This window comes from Brachycentrus maculatus, unplaced genomic scaffold, assembly GCF_059751285.1.
Source record: "Brachycentrus maculatus isolate JH-2025_06_01 unplaced genomic scaffold, ASM5975128v1 h1tg000199l, whole genome shotgun sequence".
In the NCBI taxonomy this organism is placed as follows: Eukaryota; Metazoa; Arthropoda; class Insecta; order Trichoptera; family Brachycentridae; genus Brachycentrus; species Brachycentrus maculatus.
Genome location: NW_028280950.1, coordinates 3296500 through 3323735, shown reverse-complemented (window position 1 = coordinate 3323735; position 27236 = coordinate 3296500). Strand labels below are relative to the sequence as shown.

The following is a 27236-nucleotide window of genomic DNA, read 5'->3' as shown; positions in this document are numbered from 1 at the left end:
ACTGGATCATGAAAACTTTTCCTCCGCGCGCCTCTTAGCATCGTTGCAGCGAATACACATAATATATGTATATGCAATTGATATAATAATATTGTTAAACAATCAGTAAGATTTCTCGGTAGCAATTTATTGTATTTCTTATCAAATTAATAATTACTTGAGATATTATCCACTAGTCGTTATGACCGCTAACCTTTTTTTACTTAGTCAGCTGAACAGACTATTTGTAAAATGGTATTCCCGAGAAGCGAACAATATTTATAAGAAGAAAAGAAATATTTTTCTACCAAACAAATAAAAATATAATCTTAATTCATTGATAAATTAATTGATTTTAGTAAAATAAAATAAACAAAAAAATCTACCACGCTTATTATAATCATATTTGTATTTTAATAGAGGTTTTTTTTATATGATGTTGTCTTTGTCAGAAAAACACAGATATAGATGAAATATATTTTTCTCTAGTCTTAATAATATATTTTTTTTATTTGCCAATCACCTTATAATTTTAATAAATCAACGGACATAGAAATTTGACACATAAATAAAACTTGCATTCGTTTAGATAATCTTGAAGAATAGAAATAAGCGAAGCAATTAATAAAGACTTACCCATAATACCAATCAAATTCAACTTCAAATCCCCTTTTGAAAATATTCACATTCTGTTTCCTTTATCTTCTTTCTCTGTCTTTAAAATAATTATTGTAATCATAATTTTTGTTTTATATAAATAGAAGACCGTAGCAATTTCACTTGAGTCTACATTTGACCAAAAATGAACAGCGGTTGCAGCCGATTTATCGAATTATCTCGTTTGGTGTAGTGGTCGGCAAAAATATTTGCCAAAGTGCCAAATATGCACTATTAAAAAATTCTCTTAGGCCAAATCTGTTTGCAATTCTAGTGCACCTTTATTATAATTTTACACCTAACTTACGGGTACTCTCAATAAAACTTGATTTTACACTTAATAAGATAAAAAATATTTTGTGAGTAAGGAAGGTATCCACAATAACACTATTTATTGCAAATAATGTCCTTGCATCTCCTTTGAAAGTTTGACCAAGTCCGGTTTGTATATCGTTATTTTAGCACATTTACAGGTTCTCGTCAGCAAGGCGATTTCTCTGTTTATTTTTAATGAGGTTCATGCTTCAAAAAGATTGTTCAAGATTGTTCACATGAATTCGTAGAGTCGAAGAGCCTTCCCGCTGATATTTGTGCCGGGGCCGCACTCAAAAGGTCAAAGAGCCGCATGCGGCTCCGAAGCCACACTTTGCCGACCTATGGCATAGAATATGCAGCCGGCATGACCACATATCCACTTCCCGACCTTCTGAAAAATCATATCTACAAATAACAAGTGAATAACTTGATTCGGCAGCATGCAGATTGCCGACCTATGGCATAGAATATGCAGCCGGCATGCCCACATACCCACTTCCCGACATTCTGAAAAATCAGATCTACAAATAACAAGTGTATAACTTGATTCGGCAGCATGAAGATTGCCGACCTATGGCATAGAATATGCAGCCGGCATGCCCACATATCCACTTCCCGACCTTCTGAAAAATCAGATCTACAAATAACAAGTGTATAACTTGATTCGGCAGCATGAAGATTGCCGACCTATGGCATAGAATATGCAGCCGGCATGCCCACATGTCCATGTCCCGACCTTCTGAAAAATCAGATCTACAAATAACAAGTGAATAACTTGATTCGGCAGCATGAAGATTGCCGACCTATGGCATAGAATATGCAGCCGGCATGCCCACATATCCACTTCCCGACCTTCTGAAAAATCAGATCTACAAATAACAAGTGTATAACTTGATTCGGCAGCATGAAGATTGCCGACCTATGGCATAGAATATGCAGCCGGCATGCCCACATGTCCATGTCCCGACCTTCTGAAAAATCAGATCTACAAATAACAAGTGAATAACTTGATTCGGCAGCATGAAGATTGCCGACCTATGGCATAGAATATGCAGCCGGCATGCCCACATATCCACTTCCCGACCTTCTGAAAAATCAGATCTACAAATAACAAGTGTATAACTTGATTCGGCAGCATGAAGATTGCCGACCTATGGCATAGAATATGCAGCCGGCATGCCCACATGTCCATGTCCCGACCTTCTGAAAAATCAGATCTACAAATAACAAGTGAATAACTTGATTCGGCAGCATGAAGATTGCCGACCTATGGCATAGAATATGCAGCCGGCATGCCCACATATCCACTTCCCGACCTTCTGAAAAATCAGATCTACAAATAACAAGTGTATAACTTGATTCGGCAGCATGAAGATTGCCGACCTATGGCATAGAATATGCAGCCGGCATGCCCACATGTCCATGTCCCGACCTTCTGAAAAATCAGATCTACAAATAACAAGTGAATAACTTGATTCGGCAGCATGAAGATTGCCGACCTATGGCATAGAATATGCAGCCGGCATGCCCACATGTCCATGTCCCGACCTTCTGAAAAATCAGATCTACAAATAACAAGTGAATAACTTGATTCGGCAGCATGAAGATTGCCGACCTATGGCATAGAATATGCAGCCGGCATGCCCACATGTCCACGTCCCGACCTTCTGAAAAATCAGATCTACAAATAACAAGTGGATAACTTGATTCGGCAGCATGAAGATTGACAGTCTGGCCTTGGGGCGGTGACGAATCTTGACATAACCCAAATATTAGGATCGCTCGTCCGTTTTTATGCGCCTATGATGCTTTTGCCGCTTGATTGAAGAATCGAATCCAATCATTTAGTCTGGATATCGGTTATCGCACTATTAAATAAGGCCGTCGACATCATTTTTAGACTCCGATCTTTGATCGGCAGCTCACAATTTGGGCATTTTTAATGTTTAAATCTTCCCTTTAGTATGGATCGCATGGACAATTGTTAAAATACGGTTCCTTTCAATTGTAAACTATCAGTACAAATTATTCGTCAAAAGGTGGTCTCAGTTTTTAAAAAAAATACTGAAACAGTAAATAATATATAAATAAGAATGTCACAATACTTTAAGTGTGTCCATATTTTAAAATTTAAGCGCACTTAAAGTATTGTGAATAATATAACTGGTCAAAATATAAGTTTAATTAAAAATCGAAAATCATGTTTTCAAAGCGTATCCTAGTATGTGGTATAATTCGGGAAGAATCTTACATACATTGAATGAAGGTCTTTGATAAAATAAAAATAAGTTTAAGAAAAAACTTACTTCACTTGATCATAGATGGTGCAGAGAACTCGCATGTGAAAGGTGTCAATTGAAGTATAAACACAACGTCCGAAGTTTGAGTAGTGTGTCAATAATGGGTGGAATGGTGAATATTACACGTGTATAAGTATTCACTTAAATCAGCCTATGACAGAGCGCAAGCCTTGTAAATACCCAGACTTCCGTATTCTTCTTCTTCATCTAGATTAAGATACGAATATAAAAATAATGATGTCTTTTCATTAAGTTTTACTTGTTTTTCTTTCTCTTGGTCTTGTATCTGTGCCCAATTGTGCATATAGCACTGTGATGGAAAATGCAGTGTTATCTTGATTGTAATGTATGCAAGGTGATCTGTCTCAAGATACAGGTGCCAGTCCAAGGAAGTATATTCAATACTACAATGTATAACCTGTTTTGGTCAAAAAACTATTGTGCAATAAAGTTGCACAACCTGCTTCATATAATGCATTAATATAAGAGCTATTCGTAAACTCAACATTAACGGTGGCCTCCTGAAAATTAAACCTGGAGCTTCATGCCTGACAAATATGGTACCTAGTCGGATATCACGTATGATAATGTTAATTTTAAATATATATATTTAGTAATATCCGTATAAGGCATTTCTTAATGTACATGAACGCACTTTATGAGTCAAGAGCTCTCTTTCGCCAAGAGCTCTTGTTTTAGCCTTGCTATATTACCACGAAATAATAGCGTATTACGATAATCGTTCACATATCTAAATTAAATTTCAAATATTTCGTCAAATATGTTATTACACGTACGCATGCTAAAAATGTATTAAACCTTTTTATTCGAATGAATTCGTGTTATCACATCACGACACCAAATAATATCGAAAATGACATGTCGTGACTGATTTATCACGACATTTTTTCGCTGCGCTTAAAATAAAGCATTCAATATAATAAAGAAAAAGTATGTAAAAGTTTTTTTTTATTTGAAAACAATGAATAAAAAAATTAGTGAAATGCACTATCAAATAGTAAATAATATAAAAACAAGAATCAAAATTGCAATATTTTTATAATTTATATTTGAACCACTAACTTTGTGATTTTCCAATTTATAATTAAAATGTAACTTTGTTTTAAAATCACTTATTCAATATTATAAAATAACTTTATTATAATGTCTACCTGTTTCGAAGCTAACCGCTTCTTTATCAAGACTGATTAATAGTATAATTAAGCTATAATATAATATTTATATTGATTTTAAAACAAAGTTACATTTTAATTACAATACTTTTAGTTTAGATATTTTGTCTGACCCTTTTAACTTGAGCGGATATTTTATTATGAAATTTGTGCTTATTTGATTTTTTCTTTGAGTACCTTCATAATAATAATAAAATAATAAAACCCTTATCCGCACCCCAATGGTGCATAGGGCACTGTGTCATATAAACGCAGTGTTATCTTGATCGTTTACACATGAAGGAAAGGTGATCAGCCCTCCGCTTCAGGTACCAGTCCATGGTAATATTGAATAAATATCACAGTGAAAAAATCACTTATATTTATTTTACCCCCCTTGGGAATCGAACCCGGGACCTCCAGAACGGTAGCCGAGCGTGCTGACCATTACACTACGGAGGCGGACTACCTTCATAATGTAATATAATATTATATTCTTATTAATTTAGTCAATATTTCGCCTCACTTTTCGCAAGTGGAGCGTTAACGTATTATTACATGAAAATACCACTGCATCATAATTTCCACACAAGTGTAATAATATACGTTTCGAAATACTACTTCTAGTTTTTAATGAAACTCCAAGTCGTTTGTGATCATTTAAATAAAGTTATTTTCTATGAATATTCACGTTATTAACTACGTACCGACAATATTACAACTAACTTTTGAGTATTTCGGGCAACTAGTTATTTTTGAAAACCATATAAAAATTTTAAAATGCATATAATTTTTATTCAGAAATTCTCAAAGCCTCGATGAATCTCTTTTCGCCTTCGCTAATCCGCTTTACACTTTTTAAATCATTTTAGGTTAATTATTTAACATAATTATTATTTTTTTCGATGTAATATACTATTATTATGTATGTAATATTGGATTATTTCATATCTTTATTTTACCTTTTTTTACACATAGAAATCGAATACAGTAATAATCTGTTTTTTCGTCTACACTGATAACATTATAAAAGAAAAAAGTTGTAAATACTGTAAAGTTTCACTATACATTTTTAATTGCGTGAATTCGTTTTTATTTCAAGATATGTACTGTGTATAGCCTGTCATTTACGTTAATAAATGTTTTAAAATTAATTTTAAGCCATCATGCTTAGTGTTCAAAGGGTTCCCCATATTTTATTTTATTTTTTGTAGGCGTATACATTTTTTGCTTGCTTGTGACGATACCAAATATTTTTTACCCACATAAACAGGTTAAAAAAACACTACAATATTTTGCTCGCTATAAATGAACACGTTAATATAATGTATGAAGATAGCATCCATAACAAACAAGGTTTTTTTATTTATTAATTTGACCCAAATTTGTTTATTAACATATGTAGTATTTTCTATAATTATACTTATTCTTTTGCTTAAAAGCGTGAATAGAACATATTTTTTCTTCTTCTGTTCTTTGTACCGCTTTTTTCAATAATCTTAATAATTTAACGACAATACAGAAGGTTTAATCTTAAACCGTCATTGAATATTTAAAATGTGTCGGGTTGTGGTCCCGTGGTTAGTGTCGCGGACTCTTAAGTCAGAGTTTCTCGGTTCGAACCCACTCTTCCACAATTTGATACCTATTTCTAATAATGAGCCGCTTAGGCTCACAGAAATAATTTTCATGAAATTGAAATATTTTTGTAAATAATAAAAACACAAATATTTACCTTAAAAAAAACTTTTTTAAACTTAACCGAAATCTACTTTGCGTGAATTCAACCTTTTGAAAGATGCTCCAATAAAATTTCCTGAATGTCTATTGTATATTGAGTTATTTTGAAATACTTTTGTGAATACCATTCTTATTGTATGTACAATGAAATACGGGCATATTTCTTCATACACCATTGTGTTGTTCTTTCCGTTAGAAAATATGGAAATTATTTGTTTACCTATATACGTTAAGTCAAAATTACATTCTGTTTTGACATAAATTTGTGTATGTTTAGCTCAAAGTGCGAGTAGCGTAATGTCAATGCGTAGTTCCTGTTCTTCGAGGATATGCATAAGTACCGAATTACTGTATATAAACATGCCCCGACGTTCGAGATTATTCTTCGAGAGAAACAAATGCCATCAACCTTGTTATAAAGAGGGGTGAAGAGCGTACATCGAGCAAGTACTGGCCACCAATCAAAAATGAAATTCGTCAGCATTTGAGAGTTCAAATACATCAAGCCAAGTAGCGCAGAATTTCTCCGGCGGTGGGTCATTGGTTATGATCAGTGATCAGTCAATCAATTTCGAATGTTATCAAACAGACGGTGAAGGAACAGCCGGGATCCTTGGTTCAGTTCAACAACACGAACGGGAAGCTCCGAGCTTTTAGTGTCAATTGGAATGAACTCGCTATTCAATTAGCTGTAACCTTAACTCGCGCCGAACCAAGTTCCAGTACCAAGATCACCGAGTCAAGTTCGTCTGGATGGGACCTGGAGTCATTCTACCGATGGATGCTATAATCTGGACTATTGTACCAAACAATATCTATTTGAATAGGTTTCTAGCCTATGTGTTATACAATAGTCTTTTTTAAATTACTGCTCTAGTTGCTTTTGATATTATTGTTATTATATTCGTCATATTTTTTTGTTTTGGTGCTTAGTTTGTTCATGAGTACATTTTTTCTGATTAACCTTCTTTTAACGCGGCTTAATTTGGATAACCTTGTTGATGTTAGTTTTAGTATAGATGGCAATGAAATCAAAGTATTATTATCTACGTCTGGAGATTTCATTTCTTTTTTTGCTATTCAATATTTATAATCAATAAAGAGATGGAAGATCACCTTTAACCCTTGGCACTTCTCAATTCGTTATTAATTATTTTCTACCTAGCACCAATTCCTCAATTGATTTATAAAATAGTTTTCGAAAAAGGAGGTCTTACATTAGTTATATACTTGTAAATTGTGGAGTGTGTATAATTTTAGAAATTGAGAAATACAATGAAGAGCTAAATTCGACATCAGACTAGACGTAATAAATACGATGTCTATCCACACTCTTTATAGCAGTGTTAAGGATTAATCTAACTCATATAAGTACATTTGTGCAAAAATAAAAATTTGAAAGAGAGACAAATGAAAAAGACAAATGAATCACAATCGGAATATTTTTTTTAAGTAAGAATAAATTTAAATATAAATAATAATAATAAAACCCTTATCCGTACCCCAATGATGCATAGGGCACTGTGTCATATAAACGCAGTGTTATCTTGATCGTTTACACATGAAGGAAAGGTGATCAGGCCTCCGCTTCAGGTACCAGTCCATGGTAGTATTGAATAAATATTACAGTGAATAAATCACTTATATTTATTTTACCCTCCTTGGGAATCGAACCCGGGACCTCCAGAACGGTAGCCGAGCTTGATTTTTTTTACTTATTTCTACAATTTTTCTAGATTATCTTAACAAAGACCAGTTTTATTTACATGTAAAATTTCTATACCCGTTGATTTATTAAAATTATGGTCTTCAGATGTACTGTGATTAGCAAATTCAGAAAAAAAGAAAAAAAATACAAAAAAATAAATAAACATGTATATGTTAAATGTAAAATTTGATTCGTTTTCTTTGTTGGTGTACAAAATACGCATATTTTAGTCAATATTATAATTTATTTTTTTAAATCACAAAATTAATATTCATGAATGAAAAAAATACATTAATTTAAAAATAAGTAAATGAACTTTTATATTTACACATGGGCGTGATCGACGATTTCTTTTTAACCTTAAAAAAAATATTTTGACACACGCTCACTCCTTTCAAGAACGTCATAAATCAAAAAACTTGATTTTTCAGGAGATCGTTTTTTAAAAAAAATTTAAAAATATAATAAAATGCATTAAAAATAAATATCAAGCCACTTATTCAACTTTTTACTGTGCAACAGATCTTTTTAGGTGAAACCTGAATATTTTTTCTCCATTTGAAAAATATTAAGTTTATTTTTAAAAAATAATTATACAATACCTTTTCTTCAAAATGTAAAATATAACACTTTCTGCCATGTAGCTGGTAAATATTAAGTTAAAAATATGCCGCTTTTGCTGGGACATAGAACATTTTCTGGGCATTCCGAAAACATGCACAACTGAAAGTTGTCGATTTTTGATATATGACGTTCTTGAAAGGAGTGAGCGACATCTCCCCATTATTATTTCAATGGCACACGACAAAGCCACAGATAACAAGAGAATACAATATATAAACTCATTGACATTCCCTTTTGTCATCCAGAATTCTGTCTCAATATAAATATATGTGTACTAATTTAAAACTATTCTAAAACTGTGTTAAAAAGATAAAATTTATTTTTGTAAACACTGTTCACTTTGTGTGTAGCTTTCACGTGCGGCTCGTGTTTATACTATATCTGAGACAAGCAAGTATAAACAGAGTGAGTATATAGCATTCACGCGCAGGTAGTGTTTATACTCGCTTTGAGACAAGCGAGTATAAGCCCGAGTGGTTGAGTGGACAAATTGTTAACGAATGACACCCGCTCGTTGCAGCGCCCAGCAGCCAGCAGCCCCCGGAGCGCAGCAGCCGGCATGGTGTCGCGGCTGTTCCGGCAGCACGGGTCGCTGTGCGCCTCGCACCCGTGGGAGGTGATCGTGGGCACGCTGACGGCGGCCGCGTGCGCGCTGGCCGTGGAGCGCGAGCCGCCCGCCGCGGCCGGGCGCGCGCCCTGCCACGGCTGGGCGGCGCAGTGCGGCGGCCTGGAGGCCGAGTACAACATGGCGGACGCGCTGGCCATGATCATCGTGCGCGCGCTGGCCATCCTCTACACCTACTACCAGTTCCGCAACCTCAGCCGGCTCGGCTCCAAGAACATCCTCGGTAGGTGCCACATGTTTTCATCGCATTTTTTATTTATTTTCTTTCAAGCAGAAGAATCGGTGGGTATGTATATATGATGAGATGCATGAATGTGGAAGAGGCGAAGAATGTTTGGAAAGACCAAGTGGTGTGGCGTTCCATTCTCTCTGCCTACCCGAATACTACTTCGAATTCGCGAAACCAGTTTTTCAATCAAGTGTCTTCTTGTTAACCTTTTTTTTAGCAGATGGGCCCATACTAAACAAAATAGAATAATAATGTCCTTCATATCAGGATGAAATTTCTTCGCTAGTTCATTAATTTCTGATAAATTTAATATTTCCAACAGAGCTTTAACTGCATCTCCTTCGAGGTGAGTGATGTACCTTCAGCACACAATGTGTTTACAGAATACGGACCCATCTCGCATGACCATTAGGTGAAAATGCGTGTATTTACGTCATTAACCCAAATGTACAATCGGTGTCAAGATTTACAAGTTTCTTGTGTCTGTTTTACAAACAATAAGTAATTATTTTAAGATATTATTCCTTATTTGTTAATTTGTCTGAAATGGTCATCCTGCATTTATAGTTTAATTTTGATAATTTTGAAAATGTAGCTGGTTATTGCGTGAAAGGGACTATTATTTTTTATATTGAGGCCAAAATTATCGAATTTCGACGTATGTATAACACATATTAGTCCTTAATAGTGAATGCTGGGAACAGAGTGAATGGTGCACTAAAATCAGTTTTAGCAAATAAAAATCTATCAGCGGAAGCTAAACTGGCAGTACACAATGGGGTTCTGGTTCCAACCCTTATGTATGGAAGCGAAGCATGGAGTTGGCAAAAGAAGGATGAAAGCAGACTGAATGCAGTCGAAATGCGATCGCTCAGACGAATGTGTGGCAAAACGATGTTTTATAGATGTTCGAATGATGAAATAAGGAAAGAATGTAAGGCTGAGATAAGCATTATCGATAAAATTAAGAAAGGTGTGTTGAGATGGTTTGGACATGTGGAGCGTATGAGTGAAGAAAGAACGGTCAAACAAATTTATGAGGCGAATGTAGTTGGAAAAAGAAGCAGAGGACGACCGAGGAAAACTTGGTACAATCAGGTATGTCAAATACTTGAAAGCGGCCGGGTCAGGAGTCGTAATAATCGTCGGGTATGTATGAGGAGATGCATGAATGTAGAAGAGGCAAAGAATGTTTGCAAAGACAGAGTGGTGTGGCGTTCGATTCTCTCTGCCTACCCATGCGGGGAAGCGGCGTGATGGTTAGTTAGTTAGTTAGTTACTAATGAATATGAAGGAGAATAACAGAAAAGACAATTAATGGATTTAATTGGTTTAAGAAATCCTATGTATTCTTGCAAACCGATGCAAGCAATCATTATCAATTATAGATCATTGCATGCTTCTTCCAAATGACTTTCTCAAAATTAATTATGTTTTTATTATTAATGTATAACCTACGAAATCTCTGTTTTTAAAGGCTTTTCAGGTAGGATAGTAAAGATAGGAATGGATAGGCGATTAATAAAAATATATTCCAAGCACACATTTGAATTGAAAATAAATATTTCTTAAATTCATTTTGCAATTTTTTTGGAATCTGAGCCCACCATCCACCCGCAGCAGTTATAGAGTCCTGAGGGACTCTCTGTCAGCTGCACATAGAGGAAAATCTTCAAAATATTTCTGAAGAAATAAATATTGCTCTATTCAATTAATGAGGGAGGAGGAGGATGTAAGGACAGAGGCCGACACTTCATCCCCACCCCTCGGGATCCCCTCATTACCTCTTTTAATTCATTTTGCAACTGCGGAAATCGAACCCACGACGCCAGTTTTGCAGCCAAACATCCACGCAACTACTAATGTCAATATTTAAATTACCATTAAATCTGCCATTCAAAAATTAAAAAATATATCGATGAAATTGCCGAAATTGCATATTAGATAGGTTGATACTAAATATTAATTTTATTATTTAAAAAAATATATTTAATGGTAATGAACTGTTTCAAGCGTGAATCTGTAAATTAATTTAATAATAATTCATCCTGTAGGACTCCATGGTTTGAAATTCAGGATGGGAAACTTTTTGCATTTTCATGCATAATTTTTTTGAATGCCGGATGTTTGTATGAACCCAAATGCCCGAAAGCCAATCGCACCAACAACTGCCCGAATTTATTGATTTGGCGTTTAATTTGTAGAACTCCATTTTGATTTCTGTAAAATCTGTGTTTGATTTAAAATTAATACATAAACTGCCCGAATGCCCAACTCCCGGAAAGTCAACTGCCCGTTCGATTAATTCTCACATCCTTAAAAAAGATAAATTTATCCGCGATCGGCCAAAAATAGCTGCTATATCGGCCTGTCGATAAATCGAATCATCTAATTCTAATACAGCAGATAACAGGTCCTTACTCAATGTATGCATTGCGCAAACTCCACGTCTAATGTATGCCGTTCATCTCCACGTATTGCGTCACTCATTATGTTCATTCATACATATATCACATACACATGTATACATATTTATGCATATGCACGTATGTATGTACATATATATATATATATATATATATATATATATATATATATATATATATATATATATATATATATATATATATATATATGTACATACAAACGTGCATATGCATATATATATATATATATATATATATATATATATATATATATATATATATATATATATATATATATATATATATATATTATATATATTTATATATGTGTGTGTGTGTGTGTGTGTGTGTAAATAAAATACCTGTAGATTTTATTAAATATATGTAATGCCGACCATCACAATTGTGACAGTCGGTAAGGCAGATCGCGCAAATCTACCACCAGATGTCGCGTATGCGTCGCACTGGGAAAAACAACAGGGTGTCAGATAAAAAATATTGTATTTGGTGAAGCGTCATATTATGTGTAAATTTTAAAAGATTGTAATAGAATAAACATTTACTGTCGTTTCTATAATTACAAAGCAACACATTGTATATATATATATATATATATATATATATATATATATATATATATATATATATATATATATATATATATATATATATATATATATATATATATATATATATATATATATATATATATATATATATATATATATATATATATATATATATATATATATATATATATATATATATATATATATATATATATATATATATATATATATATATATATATATATATATATATATATATATATATATATATATATATATATATATATATATATATATTCTTAAATTGGTAAGTCATCTTTGTCTGCACTGAGATGCCCCCGGTTTGAGAATAGGTACATATCATAATTCGAACTGGTTATTCGGACAACTTTCCAAATCTTGATTTTAGGCGCTGTTAACTCTGTCTACTGGTAAATCTTAAATATACTCTCCCATGCTGTATTTATTTATCGGATGTGTGGCGTTTTTATATGCTAAATTATAACACGTGCTGCCGTAGATCGCTCCCGTTTGTCTAAACTTTGTAAATCTAGGACCATAACGCCAAATTTACCGCTCAGATAAAAAGTATGTGGGTAATGGTGATCAGTCGATTAATGGCGATAAATCCAAAAACATAATAAAAATTATCATTAAAAAAATGTTACATGATCAACTATAATTTTCTTTTTTTTATCATATAAAATGTACGTATTTTTAAACGAAATCTATTAATGTTGTGTAATAAAAAAAGTGGCATCATTTTTTTATTTTTATTTAATATATTATAGTTACATTTTTAAGTACAACATAATACAATTTCTAAACATTTATACATATGACAAAATCATAGTTTTAGATTCGCTGTGCCTCTCCAAAAAGAGACTGAGCTCTTGTGCTTGGAGAGGGATTTACACTCAAGGTTTAATGTTTTATATAATTAATGGTATAATAGTCTTTTTTATATTTTTTTTCAAGAATGATAGTTACTAATTTTTAGATTCTTAATACGACGAATTATTTAAATGATTAAATAAATTAACAAATACATACATACAAATAACGTACTCAACTTATTAAAAGTATCAATGACAGATTACAATTTATTATTAATATAAGCTGAAAGGTCCCTTTTTTACGTTAATACTCAAACATGTATGTTCAACATTTGTGACAAATAAATTAATTGATCATATAAATAAATAAAAATAAATACAGCAAAAATAATTTTAAAAAAAATGAAAATCATATTTTCAGGCGTTCCTAAAGAATGTGAATATAATCCAGAATCCAGACCTCACATACACACAAATGCAGTCTCTGCTTAATAAAAGCTTTCCTCGTTCCAACATAGATGGCCGTTGTGAACTAGCACATACTGTGTTACGAGTTCGATCAATATATCTAGATGTTCCAATATTTGAGTAGTGTGGGTGTCAATCATGGGTAGAACTAGTGAATGTTACACGTGTGTAAAGTGATCACCTAACCAAGCCTGTGACAGTCGTAAGCCCTGTAAAGTCGGTGCCCTGACTTCCATGTTCTTCTTCATCCATGTTGAAATGTAAATTTTCAACATGTACGTATATTTAAAGTGGGAACTACGGTTTTATACCTAGTATTGGAACATTGTTCAATTCAAGTAATACAACTCGGGCGAAATAACTTCTCAAAAGAAATCGACAGGCGCATACAACTGGGATGGGCAGCATTTGGAAAACTAAAGTACATTTTTAAAGCGAAAATTCCGCAATGTCTAAAAACTAAGGCATTTAACCAATGCATCCTCCCTGTATTAACTTACGGCGCAGAGACGTGGAATCTAACAGCAAGTCTTACTCATAAAATAAAAGTCACCCAGCGTGCTATGGAGAGATCCATGCTCGGAGTGTCGCTAAAAGATAGAATCCGAAACGAGGAAATACGCAGAAGAACTCAAGTAGTGGATGCTACCCAACGAATAGGCACACTCAAGTGGCAATGGGCAGGACATATCTGTCGAAGAGACGACGGTCGATGGGGAAGAAAAGTATTGGAATGGCGCCCAAGAACTGGCAAACGAAGCATCGGCCGACCCCCTACAAGATGGACTGACGATATAAGAAGAATAGCGGGAGTGACCTGGATGCGAAAGGCGGAGGATCGAAGAAGATGGAGACTCATGCGGGAGGCCTACGTTCAACAGTGGACGGACACAGGCTGATGATGATGATGATTGGAACATTGTTTCTATCCAGTGCATAAAACACTCCCGAAGAAAAAGCAAAGCTATTCCACAAGTAGTTTGGAATAAGATCTATGTTTTTGTACTGACATTTCTTGGTGGAACTGCATTTTATAAAACAACTATATAGTTTTTTTCACATAAATTTTATTTGACCAGCGACCGAGTTTCGTCGTAACCGACATCATCATCAGACTGGTGTGAGGCTAGACAAAATGTTTTTCTTCATCTTTCCGTCGTGTGTTAACGATCAAGACAACACTACGCTTACATGATACGATGTCCTATGCACGATAGGGTGCGGATAAGGGTTGAAATGAATTTAAAAAATGCAAAAAGATTTGGCTTTCAAGAAAAAAAATTATCGTTGTAAAGTGTGTATTTGGTTATTTGGCTAATAAGTTTGCCGACCACTGACCTAGTAGGGGATATTCCGTTCATACGAGGTATTGGTATTTAAAAAAAAACCTTAGCTTAAATTTTGTTCACGACACGAAAACGTGAAATATAAAATTTAAACAAAAAAAAAACTGACTCGTCTGCGTAAGTCCCCGCGGTGCTGACGCCTCGCGCAAGCCTGACTACGTCACGCGCCAGGGTGACGTCACAAAGAAAGCGTTTCCCAGCGGGCTCGCGAGGAAAGTGTTTTGCTGCTGCCCCAACTCCACTTATCACCATGGATTGTTCGTTGCGCTCGATAATTTATTGCTACTATCTAGTTTCTAAGTCTTCCTACATGTCAATGAGTGTGCATAATTTATAACGATTACTATCTAATATTTATTATACCTATCGCTCACTCCTTTCAACAACGTCATATATCAAAAATCGTCAATTTTCAGTTGTGCATGTTTTCGGAATGCCCAGAAAATGTACTATATCCCAGCAAAAGCGGCATATTTTTAACTCAATATTTACTCACTACAGGGCAGAAAGTGTAGTTTTTGCATTTTTTGGAAAAGGTATTGTTTAATTATTTTTTAAATATTTTTCAAACGGAGAAAAAACATTCAGGTTTTACCTAAACAGATCTGTTGCACAGTAAAAAGTTCAATAAGTGGCTTGATATTTATTTTTAATACATATCATTATATTTTTAAACTTTAAAAACGATCTCCTGAAAAATCTATTTTTTGATATATAGTTAGCGATATGTATATTTATTATTTCGCTTTTCAATGGTTTAATAAATAATCCAAAAACATATCATATCAATATTTATATACATAGTTACACAATACACTAGTTCCGGAAGCTACTGACGCTTCCATCTACTGGTATTAATATAATCTGTTAATATTTATACCTGTAGATGGAAGCATCTGTAGCCTCCGAAACTAGAAGTAACAAAACATAATACTTAAGTGGTAAAAAACAAGTTTTTTACTTGTAATTTAATCATTCATACCACAAAGTTAATGCCGAAACAATAAATTCTGAAATTTTAACTTAATGCAAAAAATCGTATTAATAAATTTTTGTTTACGAAACGAAGGAACATGCTAGAGTTTATTTTTTTATTTTTATTTTTTTTGCATTTCACAATATATTATAATTACAAGCACAAAATATTATATCTTGTATATTAAAAGCACTGTTAAGTTTTTGGAATGGTAATATTATATTATAAATAATATGTTACAAAATATTTTATTAACTAACTAACTAACTAACTAACCAACACGCCGCTTCCCCGCAGGGGTAGGCAAAGAGAATAGAGCGCCACACCACTGTCCTTGCAAACATTCTTCGCCTCTTCCACGTTCATGCATCTCCTCATACATACTCGCCGATTGTTACGACTCCTAACCTGATCGTGCCATGTTTTTCTCGGTCTTCCTCTGCTTCTTTTCCCGCTAACATTCGCCTCATAAATTTTTTTTACCGTTCTTTCCTCACTCATTCGTTCTACATGTCCAAACCATCTCAACACACCTTTCTTAATTTTATCGATAATGCTTATCTCAGATTTGCATTCCTTCCTTATTTCACTATTCGCACATCTATCATACATCGTTTTGTCGCACATTCTTCTGAGAGATCGCATTTCGACTGCATTCAGTCTACTTTCATCCTTCTTTTGCCAACTCCATGTTTCACTTCCATACGTTAGAGTTGGAACCAGGACTCCGTTGTGCACTGCCAGTTTAGCTTCCGCTGATAGGTTTTTATTTGCTATAACTGATTTCAGTGCACCATTCACTTTGTTCCCAGCATTCACTCTCCTTTATATTTTATTATATTAATACAAAAAAAAATATCTTTATATACAAATGCGTGACCTGTGTGTGGGTGTACATTCTATTTTAGGTTATAGTAAAGGGCACTGCAAAGAATAGAATAGTTACTAGAAATATAAATAGATTTAAAGTGCTAATACAAACTACAATTATTTTATGTAATACTAGAGTTGTTATTTTATTACATAAAATGCAGTTCCACCAAGAAATGTCAGTACAAATCATAAATCTTACAAATATTTTATTTATATTGATTGTATTTAGATTTAAAATCAAAAGGATGTTTTTATTGTTTGTTTTTTTTTTAATTACCTAACGTCCAAGTGTCTCTGAAATCTAGCTACGGCTTATGCAATACCGTTTATCATGACCCTACTCAGGCTTCAACTTTTTAAGTTTCATAGCCTATGCCTACTCGTGAGTAGATTTACTCTATGTTTAAAGTTACTATAATTTCATGTAATTCATGAGTGAAAATTCTAATCCAAAACATTCGCTACGCTTATGTTTTTGACGACGAGCCGCTTTTATTGCGGTGGTTGCCAGATTTGGTCAAACAAGTTCGCTTGGTTTCCAACGTTTTGGCCCTTATTTGCCAGTTGAATTCTAAAAAACAAGAGAAGTTTTACACAAAACGGGCACAGTAAGTAATTCAACCAGTCTAAAGGGTCCATAATTGTTCGGCCGGCCTTGTGCACGTACGCGAAGGTGATTTAAAAAATTGGGAAAATTTTAAACCATAATTTATTACATAATCTGTGATATACCTAAAATACCCACTGTCAAAATGTGTACCAAGTATTTAAGAAACCGGTTAACATTGAACCATACCTGTCTAGATAAGTACATATGGTATAGAGTATTAAGGCCTTTAAGTCGTATATATATATATATATATATATATATATATATATATATATATATATATATATATATATATATGTATATATATATATATATATATATATATATATATATATATATATATATATATATATATATATATATATATATATATATATATATATATATATATATATATATATATATATATATGTATGTATATATATATATATAATACAATAAAATAAATATAAAATCTCAAGAGCAACCACAAATTACTGAAATGCGAACGCTTAGATGGTCAGCTGGGTGTCTCTTAGAGACAAAATAAAGAGTCAACGCATTCGTGAAAGCCTGGGTGTAACATACGTCAATAGTTAGGTAGAGGAAAGGTAATTGAGATGGTATAGGCACATAGGTCGCAGAAAACCTGAACGTATTGTGAACCAGGTAATTGCCATGGATCTTCCTCGACAGACATCTAGAACAAGACCAAAAAAATAATGAATGCTAAAGAAAGATTACATGATTCACAGGCATGGTCAAGTATTTTATTTTATACCATTTCATACAATGTTAAATGATTAAAATTGGTACTAATCGTAGGCTCAATTCGCAATGTCAGGTAATTAATATATTTGTATTATCCTGTTTTTGTGGGAATATTTTAATGAAAAATTATAAAAGTATTGTCTAAGTAATATTACGCTAACTTTATTTTTCTTTCGGTAAAATATTTATAATTTTAACCTGTCCCTGTCTGGAAAAACAATAATACATGTATGTTATTATACATAGCTAGTCCGGCTCTTTTCATATATTATATTTTGCATTAGTCTTTTCCTTATACCACACACGTAAATCATACTATTATACAAATTTCCTTGACTCAAAACCGTTTGCTTTAGTTTTTATTTCTAAATGCGTCATCTTACAATCGTTATGATCGTTATCACGTGTACTTATATCAAAACCTTCGCAAAACCACAAAAAAAATTTAAACATATCAACACTTTTCTGAACAATGACGTACGTATTATTTTTTTTTACACTATTTTATTGACACTCGTAGAATTAAGTAATTCAAAATTATGTTTCACGTTGTTAAATAGTGTTAAACTTCTGATAGTTGAAAAAAAAAACTTTTTATATTTTTAATTTACATTTATAGCCATTTAAGTACGGCTCATTGTTTCATCAATTTCGTCTCATATCAGTAAAATTATACATTTTTGCATATTAAACATTGAACCATATTAAATTATCAAATATAATTATTTTTCACTCAATAACGATGTACTCAATGACGCAGGTAATTAATAAATAATACTTAGAGATTTTATATTTGTGAATCTTCTGTTGGTAACTATCTTGATACAATATGTTCAGATATAATCTAACTATATTTTTGCACACAACGAATTTATGTTTCTTTGTTGTTGAATTCTCCTTCAACTTTAATCGGCTGTCCAAACTCACAGTAAGGGACATTTTTTTGTCGTAGGTTTTTTTTTTGCATTTTTGGACTAAGTACATTCTACTTAGTCGAAATATGCAAAAAAAACGTACTACAAAAATTTTGTAAAAAAAATTATATATATATATATATATATATATATATATATATATATATATATATATATATATATATATATATATATATACATACACACCTACAATAATATAAAAGGTAATGTTACCTAAATATACAAAAAAAATGTACCTACATAATTTTTTGTATTCTTTTTTGCGTTTTATTTCATTACACACGACTAGTTACGAAAACAACTGTAGTTTACGAAACTAATCGTGTGTAATGAAATAAAACTCAATAAGTGGTATTATACGAGTGTTTTTTTTTTAATAAATAATGAACATCGTTCTACAAAGTGCCGCATCCAATTCACCAATGCTGATTTTTCCTAATACGCTAAGTGCGCTTTTTCCCTAATTCCAATTTACTGTGCGCATTTTTGACGTTACGCTTCTCGCTTTACGCACGGCGTGTGCGCATTTTTCCGGTTACCAAATCTCCCACAGCTGTAATAAAAAGTCAATCCACTCCGGAATGCAGATTTGAAATCGTAAATGTACCGGTCACGTGCCGTGACGCTACTTTCCCTGCCCATTTTCACCTGACCGTCTATTTAGGAAGTCTGTCTGCATTGCCTGTCCACTGCCTGTCTTACTGCCCATGATTTGCAATGTACACCACTAGATTTAAAAAATATATATTTATGTATTTATCCACAACGAAGGTTTGATAGTCCCAAGAATCAACAATTAACAATGTATTAATAGATTAAAACCAATATTTTTAGCTTTTCCACTTTATTTTTATTTGACCAGCGCCCGAGTTTCGTCGTTACCGACATCATCAGACTGGTCTGATAATGTCGGTAACGTCACCAGTCTGATGATGACATCACCAGTCTGATGATGTCGGTAACGACGAAACCCGGTCGCTGGTCAAATAAAAATAAAGTGGAAAAGCTAAAAATATTGGTTTTAATCTAATAATACATTATAATGCAATTCCATCACGAAGTGTCAGTGGATAATATAAATCTATTAATTAACAATGTAATTGGAAAAAGGAGAAGAGGAAGACCGAGAAAAACATGTCACGATCAGGTATGCCAAATACTTGAAGTGGTCAGGTTAGTAGTCGTAATAATCGGCGGGTAAGTATGAGGAGATGTATGAACGTGGAAGAGGCGAAGAATGTTTGCAAAGACAGAGTGGTATGGCGTTCTATTCTCTCTGCCTACCCCTGCGGGGAAGCAGCGTGATGGTTAGTTAGTTAGTTAAGAACACTTCGATATATCGTTCCAAACATTTTTAATTTGATGCCGACGGAGGTAAGAGGTCAAAATAAAATATGGAACAAAGGCAAAATAAAGGAATGGGTTGATCAAGAGTTAATTCTATGAAAATTTTAAAATACTTTTTATTTGAATCCGCAGTAGATTTTATATTATTTATGTGTTTATCCCTATTACAGAGATGATCCAATCTATTTCAAGAAAAATATAAAAATAAATATATTGTTTTTCACCTATAACTTTGAAATTTTGTCACAACGTTGTAATAAAATACACGAGTGTTTTTCTCTGTAATATTTATATATTACCGCTACTGTCGATTGGTACTTGAAGCGCATGGCTTTATTTATTGGATGCGAGTCAAATTATTTTCTGTTATGTTGTTCTTTGAAATAACAACTAGCGCAGTCTTAAGTATATTCTTAAAACATTGAATTAATTAATCACATAAATTAACGCAAATCGTTCGTTTACAAGTTTAAAATCCTGAATGCGTTATTTGTGCACCTTCTTATGTGCATAGTCACCATCTGAATTAACCCAAATCGTTCGTTTACTAGTTTAAAATTCTGAATGCGTTATTTGTGTACCTTCTTATGTGCATAGTCACCATCTGAATTAACCCAAATCGTTCGTTTACTAGTTTAAAATCCTGAATGCGTTATTTGTGTACCTTCTTATGTGCATAGTCACCATCTGAATTAACCCAAATCGTTCGTTTACTACTTTAAAATCCTGAATGCCTTATTTGTGTACCTTCTTATGTGCATAGTCGTCATCTGAATTAACCCAAATCGTTCGTTTACTAGTTTAAAATCCTGAATGCGTTATTTGTGTACCTTCTTATGTGCATAGTCACCATCTGAATTAACCCAAACCGTTCGTTTACTACTTTAAAATCCTGAATGCCTTATTTTTGTACCTTCTTATGTGCATAGTCACCATCTGAATTAACGCAAATCGTTCGTTTACTACTTTAAAATCCTGAATGCCTTATTTGTGTACCTTCTTATTTACATAGTCACCATTTGCAAATATTTTATAATCCAACATTTCCCGAACACAATGAATCTATTATTGTTGTCAATCATCAATAGATTGACCAATAATCCTTCTGGCCATCCTTGGGCTCAATCTACGTGTCACATTATATTTCAATTTTCCTATTATTTATTACCTTATTTTAACTATACAGAGACGTCATTGTTTATCGCCTTATTAAATAGCAATGTTTATGTTTTTTCTCACATCAGATACGCTTATTCGATTTTGTATGCCAAGTCATAGATAGGTAATTACGAAGAGTCGTTCGGCCCAACTTACACTTCATTATGCCATTGTTGAACCAACAACACAACCTTTTATATTTTATATTATTTTTGTTTATAATAAATCTTGTCAATATATGTCATTGCTAATTCTAATGTGTTTCTTTATTTAACGTCTTGCATTGGGTAGAAAATACTTTTAAAAATATATATAACGAAGTATTTTTCTCCATAAAAAGCTAAAAACAATCGCAAGTATGAAACAGAGCTATGTTTAATAGATTTATATTATCCACTGACACTTCGTGATGGAATTGCATTTTAATATGATAGAGCTATGTTTGTTCTGAATACATTTTTTTTACCCCTATCCGCACTCAATGACGCATAGGGCATTGCATCAGATAGACAAAGCTTAACTTGATCTTTAAATTATACGAAGGAAAGTTATCAATCCTCTCCAGATTCTTGGATCTAGAAGTAGAATATATCGCTCACTTCTTTCAAGAACGTCATAAATCAAAAATCGTCAATTTTCAGTTGTGCGTGTTTTCGGAATGCCCAGAAAATGTACTATATCCCAGCAAAAGAGGCATATTTTTAACTTAATATTTACCCGCTACAGGGCAGAAAATGTTGTTTTTGCATTTTGAAGAAAATGCATTGTTTAATTATATTTTAAATATATTCATGATTTTTCAAATTGAGAAAAAACCTTCAGGTTTTACCTAAAAAGACCTGTTGCACAGTAAAAAGTTCAATTAGTGGCTTGATATTTATTTTTAATTCATTGTGTTATATTTTTAAACTTTAAAAACGTTCTCCTGAAAAATTTAGTTTTTTAATTTATGACGTTCTTGAAAGGAGTGAGCGATATTTGGTGGGATTCAGGTCAAATGACGGAGCTCTTGTGTTGTATGGTAAAGGAAACGGAGGAGAAATAGTTGGTACAAAAAAGATAGTAGGAGCGAGGGCTTCAAGGCCTCCATTTCAGAAATTTTGCTTAAAATTTTCAGTGGGACTTTTTTTAGCTCCTCGGCTTAGAATTTTAATTGTCGGTCCCCATTGGCGTAGGGAGGAAGAGTCGACGACGATAACTAAAAAGAAAAGGGAAAAGGGTCTATAAAAAATCACGAGAGCAGTTAGCCGGTAACAAAAATGAAAGATTCGTTCGTTATATCTGATAAACAATATCGAGATCTGCCATGTTGAGAGCTGCCCAAGACAGGAACAATTTCTCTCAGGTGAAGATGGGTGAAAAGCCATTGAAAAAAGGAAGAAGAAGAAGAAGGTGATAGTCGGCATCGGAGGGACCTGACATGACACATAAAGAAGGAAAATAAATTGATATTGTTATTCATATAAACAATATCAATAACCTTTGCATGAATGTGAAAGAGACGAAGATTATTTGCAAAGACAGATTGGTGTGACGTTCTATACTCTCTGCCTACTCGCGGAGAAGCGACGTGATCGTTTATTAGTTGGTTTGTTAATAACCTTACAAATCTTCTTCTTGGTGTAGGCCTTGTGGCATGTTTTTAAGAGCCTCCTGCGACGTCGATCCATCTCTTTGGTGGTCTACCCGGGAATCGTCTACCTTGAAGACGGCCATACAGTGCAATGTGGGGGAGCCTGGGTGGTTCCATTTTCCTCACATGCGCATACCCAAAAATAAAAATGATAAATTTTTAATCATAATATGTGAATGAAGTTTAGTGTCATGGTTATCTATATATTTTTTATTTATATTATTTATAAAAAGCGTTTATGATAAAAACAAATTTCTATGAAAATAAGTACGCTGCAATGTCTCTTAATAGTCAGTCACTATTTTTAGCAACCGAATATGTACGTATTACTAAAATCGAAATCGAAACCTCTCCAAGCCAAGGCAATGCACTAAATAATAATTGCTTGTAACACATTCGCTTGTGCCTAGTACCGATTAAACGTCAATTTAAGCCTGACATAATGAATTTAATAAAAATGAATTTTACGTAATATCTCATAAAATAAATTACGGGATTGTCCTTGACGCGTTGGTTCGCTAATTTTATATTTCGCAACGAAATGTTCCGAAAATCATGCACACTGACGACTTTCGACTTAAAAGTGTGTCACCGTATAAAAAAATACACAAATCGGTAACTCCGAAATGGACTATCGTAGCGAGACACGAGTACGGCGCGTCTCGTATCAGCTGACAATCATATGTAGTTATAATACTCGTATGTATGCCTATTACTCGTCGGCAGTCACGAAATTGTCTTAAGAGGCGAGATGCGTGAAAGTGACCCTCCGACATCTCATTCACACTCGGTTCGCCTACGCGAACCTAAATCATGTGGCCGACTTGCATAATCATTCCATTCAACTACGTGACTCGGTGTATCGGGACATTCCCGAGTAATCTTACCTAATCTTCTTCGGGCTTCATATAAGCTTACACTCTTTCAGTTTCTGAACTCCTTGTGTCATTACGATCTTGCGAGAGCAAAGAATGCAGTTGTTGCCACATGGTTGTTATATCTGATATCTCAACCAATTTAGCTATCCCGTTTCCCTGATTTTCTCTTATATCTGAGGTCTCAACCGATTTAACTATCCGGTATCCCTGATTTTCTTTTATATCCGAGGTCTCAACCGATTTAGCCATCCCATATCCCTGATTATCTCCTATATCTGAGGTCTCAACCGATTTAGCTATCCCATTTCCCTGATTTTCTTTTATATCTGAGGTCTCAACCGATTTAGCTATCCCATATCCCCGATTTTCTCCTAGGCATGCGTACTGACAAATTTCAATTTGCAGATACTCTTGTTAATCGAATTCAATGTAATCTTGTTGCTTATGTTGACACTCTAACACACAAATTAGTATGTGTAGTGATTTGCCCAAGAATGGTGGATTGAGCAAATGGTTTGCACGCCGTGTTACGGGTCTTGCGCCAAGTATGCTACATTTAATATGACCGCATAACCCATCGATGTTTTCACTGGCAATTTGTTTAATCATCTGCAACCGAACTAATATTAACACGTGATTTTTAAGTAGCCACAGTAGTAAAATCGAGCATCGGAGTTTCCTTAGGCGTAACATACGAGTACTTAGCATTATGTTATTACGAGTAGGTATATCACAGTTATCTGTGTTATTTCCTCAACTTTCAATAGGTTTCGTTTCCGTTTTGTTACTCTGCAATCCATGCGAACATTTTAACATTGATCTGAATTTTTAATAATCTATTCTACACGTGGTTATAGTTTTAAAAAAATCTGCAATTTACGGCTATTGCAGCCGTCAGGTTAAATTTTGTTATAGCCTTACTTATGTACATATATGTTTAATTAGATTTTGTTTTGCTTTAATGGTAATAATAACTGGTTCTCTATATTTGATCATAACTAGACTATTTTAACCCGAGTTCATTACTTAACTCTTAACTTCGAGTTAAGCTTAGACTATGATGTTCTCTGCGTTAATCTAACTTAACTCATTCACTAAATAAACCAAGTTTAATAATCACAATTGTGCTTTAATCTATCACAAACTCGTTATTAAAACTATCACGAAGCTAGCACAAATCACGAGCATAGCTCAGTTTACCCGATTCTTTAATTTCTCCTGTGTCGACTCGTAATAGTCCAGTCCGACACGCCTGTTCACTTCCTTGTTACATATTCCATCCGTGCTGAAATTTGAACGTCCGTCTATGACGTATGATTTCGCGATTATAACAGAAGAATTATGTGATCGATTGTCCTTCCGGCATTTTACTCCGCCGCGTGTCGTGACCTTCCGATCTCTTCTTTTCTCACAAGGCGATTTCTTTCGCAAGCAAAGAAGGAAGAGAGTGATCCAACACTCGCCTCAAGGTAAAACCAAATCCGAAACTAGTCGCGTTGGTTGGTTTCCAGGAAGTCCTCGAGCATCGGTGAAGTCAATTACATGCAAATAATATTGCTAAGTGATTAATAAAAAAGGCGCTTGTTGATTTTGATATCGTGGTGCTTACTGCTGTGTTTTTTAAAATATTGTAACAGCGCGGGTCTCGCTGAAGAGCAGAGAAAGTGAACTCGTCGGCCGAAATGAAATTACTATTGGGAGAGGAACCAGTTATGGCTGCCCTTCGGTTATACCGATTATTATAATATAACCCCGTTTCAAAAGGAAATGGTTTACATAAATTACACACGTATTTAAACTCAAAGTTATATTAAATGTGGAATATAAAAAAGTATGTAACATTAATCTTTATCCAATGTCATATGTAATTACTGGCTATTTCGTACCTATTTTTTGACTATTTCGTTTTTTAATTACCTACGAGCATATTCTACGTGTATTGGCTATTTATGTATATTACATACATTTTAAATATAACCACGTTATATCAAAAATATAAATAAAAGTTACATTTTATTTATATTTTTGGTATAACGTGGGTTAACTTGAAATGAAAAAAATATATTATTAAAAATAAAATATAAATACGTTTTCTATACATTTGGCGCTTTTTATTAGCCGGCGATTTCACCATTAATTTTTTAAAAAATTTTGAATACCTCGAAATCTAAAAAAAACGTTAAACTAGTATGAGGAACAATGTTTTATAAAAACATCATAGTAGTATTATGATCCGGCTGTAATGTGCATTTTTTTGTATATTCAGTAAATTCATTTCCATTGTTTGCTTTTAAGCAGCATTTCAAATTACATTTTTTTCTTTAAAAAATAGGTATGTAGTGGTGGATGACTCTATATACCATTTGTCCATTAATATTATATTTAATAGGAGAAAAATTTAAAGAAGTTTGTGCAACTGTTGCAAGGAGCCGAGGTCACTAGAATACTAAACGTTGACGATTGACAATAATATAAGAATTTCGTCTACTCAAATGGTTGATGGGTCTGCAACGAAGAGTGATGAACCCGACATATAACTTATTATATTTCTTGTAACTTTTTAATTTTTGTATTTAATTTATCTATTTTTTATTTTTATTTCTTATGTTAGCTTATATTACAACTAATAAAAACTATTATTTACACTTAATTTACATCATCTATATATATATATATATATATATATATATATATATATATATATATATATATATATATATATATATATATATATATATATATATATATATATATATATATATATATATATATAAATATATATATATATATATATATATATATATATATATATATATATATATATATATATATATATATATATATATATACATATATATATATATATATATATATATATATATATATACATATATATATATATATATATATATATAAATATATATATATATATATATATATATATATATATATATATATATATATATATATATATATATATATATATATAAATATATATATATATATATATATATATATATATATATATATATTTATATAAATATATATATATATATATATATATATATACATATATATATAT

General features: G+C 32.9%; 1 protein-coding gene across 2 annotated transcripts in view; it reads left to right on the top strand.

Annotated features, from left to right (window-relative positions):
• The window catches only part of Hmgcr (HMG coenzyme A reductase), an 85877-nt gene that overhangs the window by 32750 nt on the left and 25891 nt on the right, over positions 1 to 27236 (top strand). For both annotated transcript variants that reach the window (XM_088263511.1, XM_088263512.1), the window contains exon 2: positions 9016 to 9343. In XM_088263511.1, coding sequence (XP_088119637.1) covers positions 9055 to 9343 — 289 coding nt within the window. In that variant the 5' untranslated portion in view covers positions 9016 to 9054. The remainder of the gene's footprint in view (positions 1 to 9015; positions 9344 to 27236) is intronic.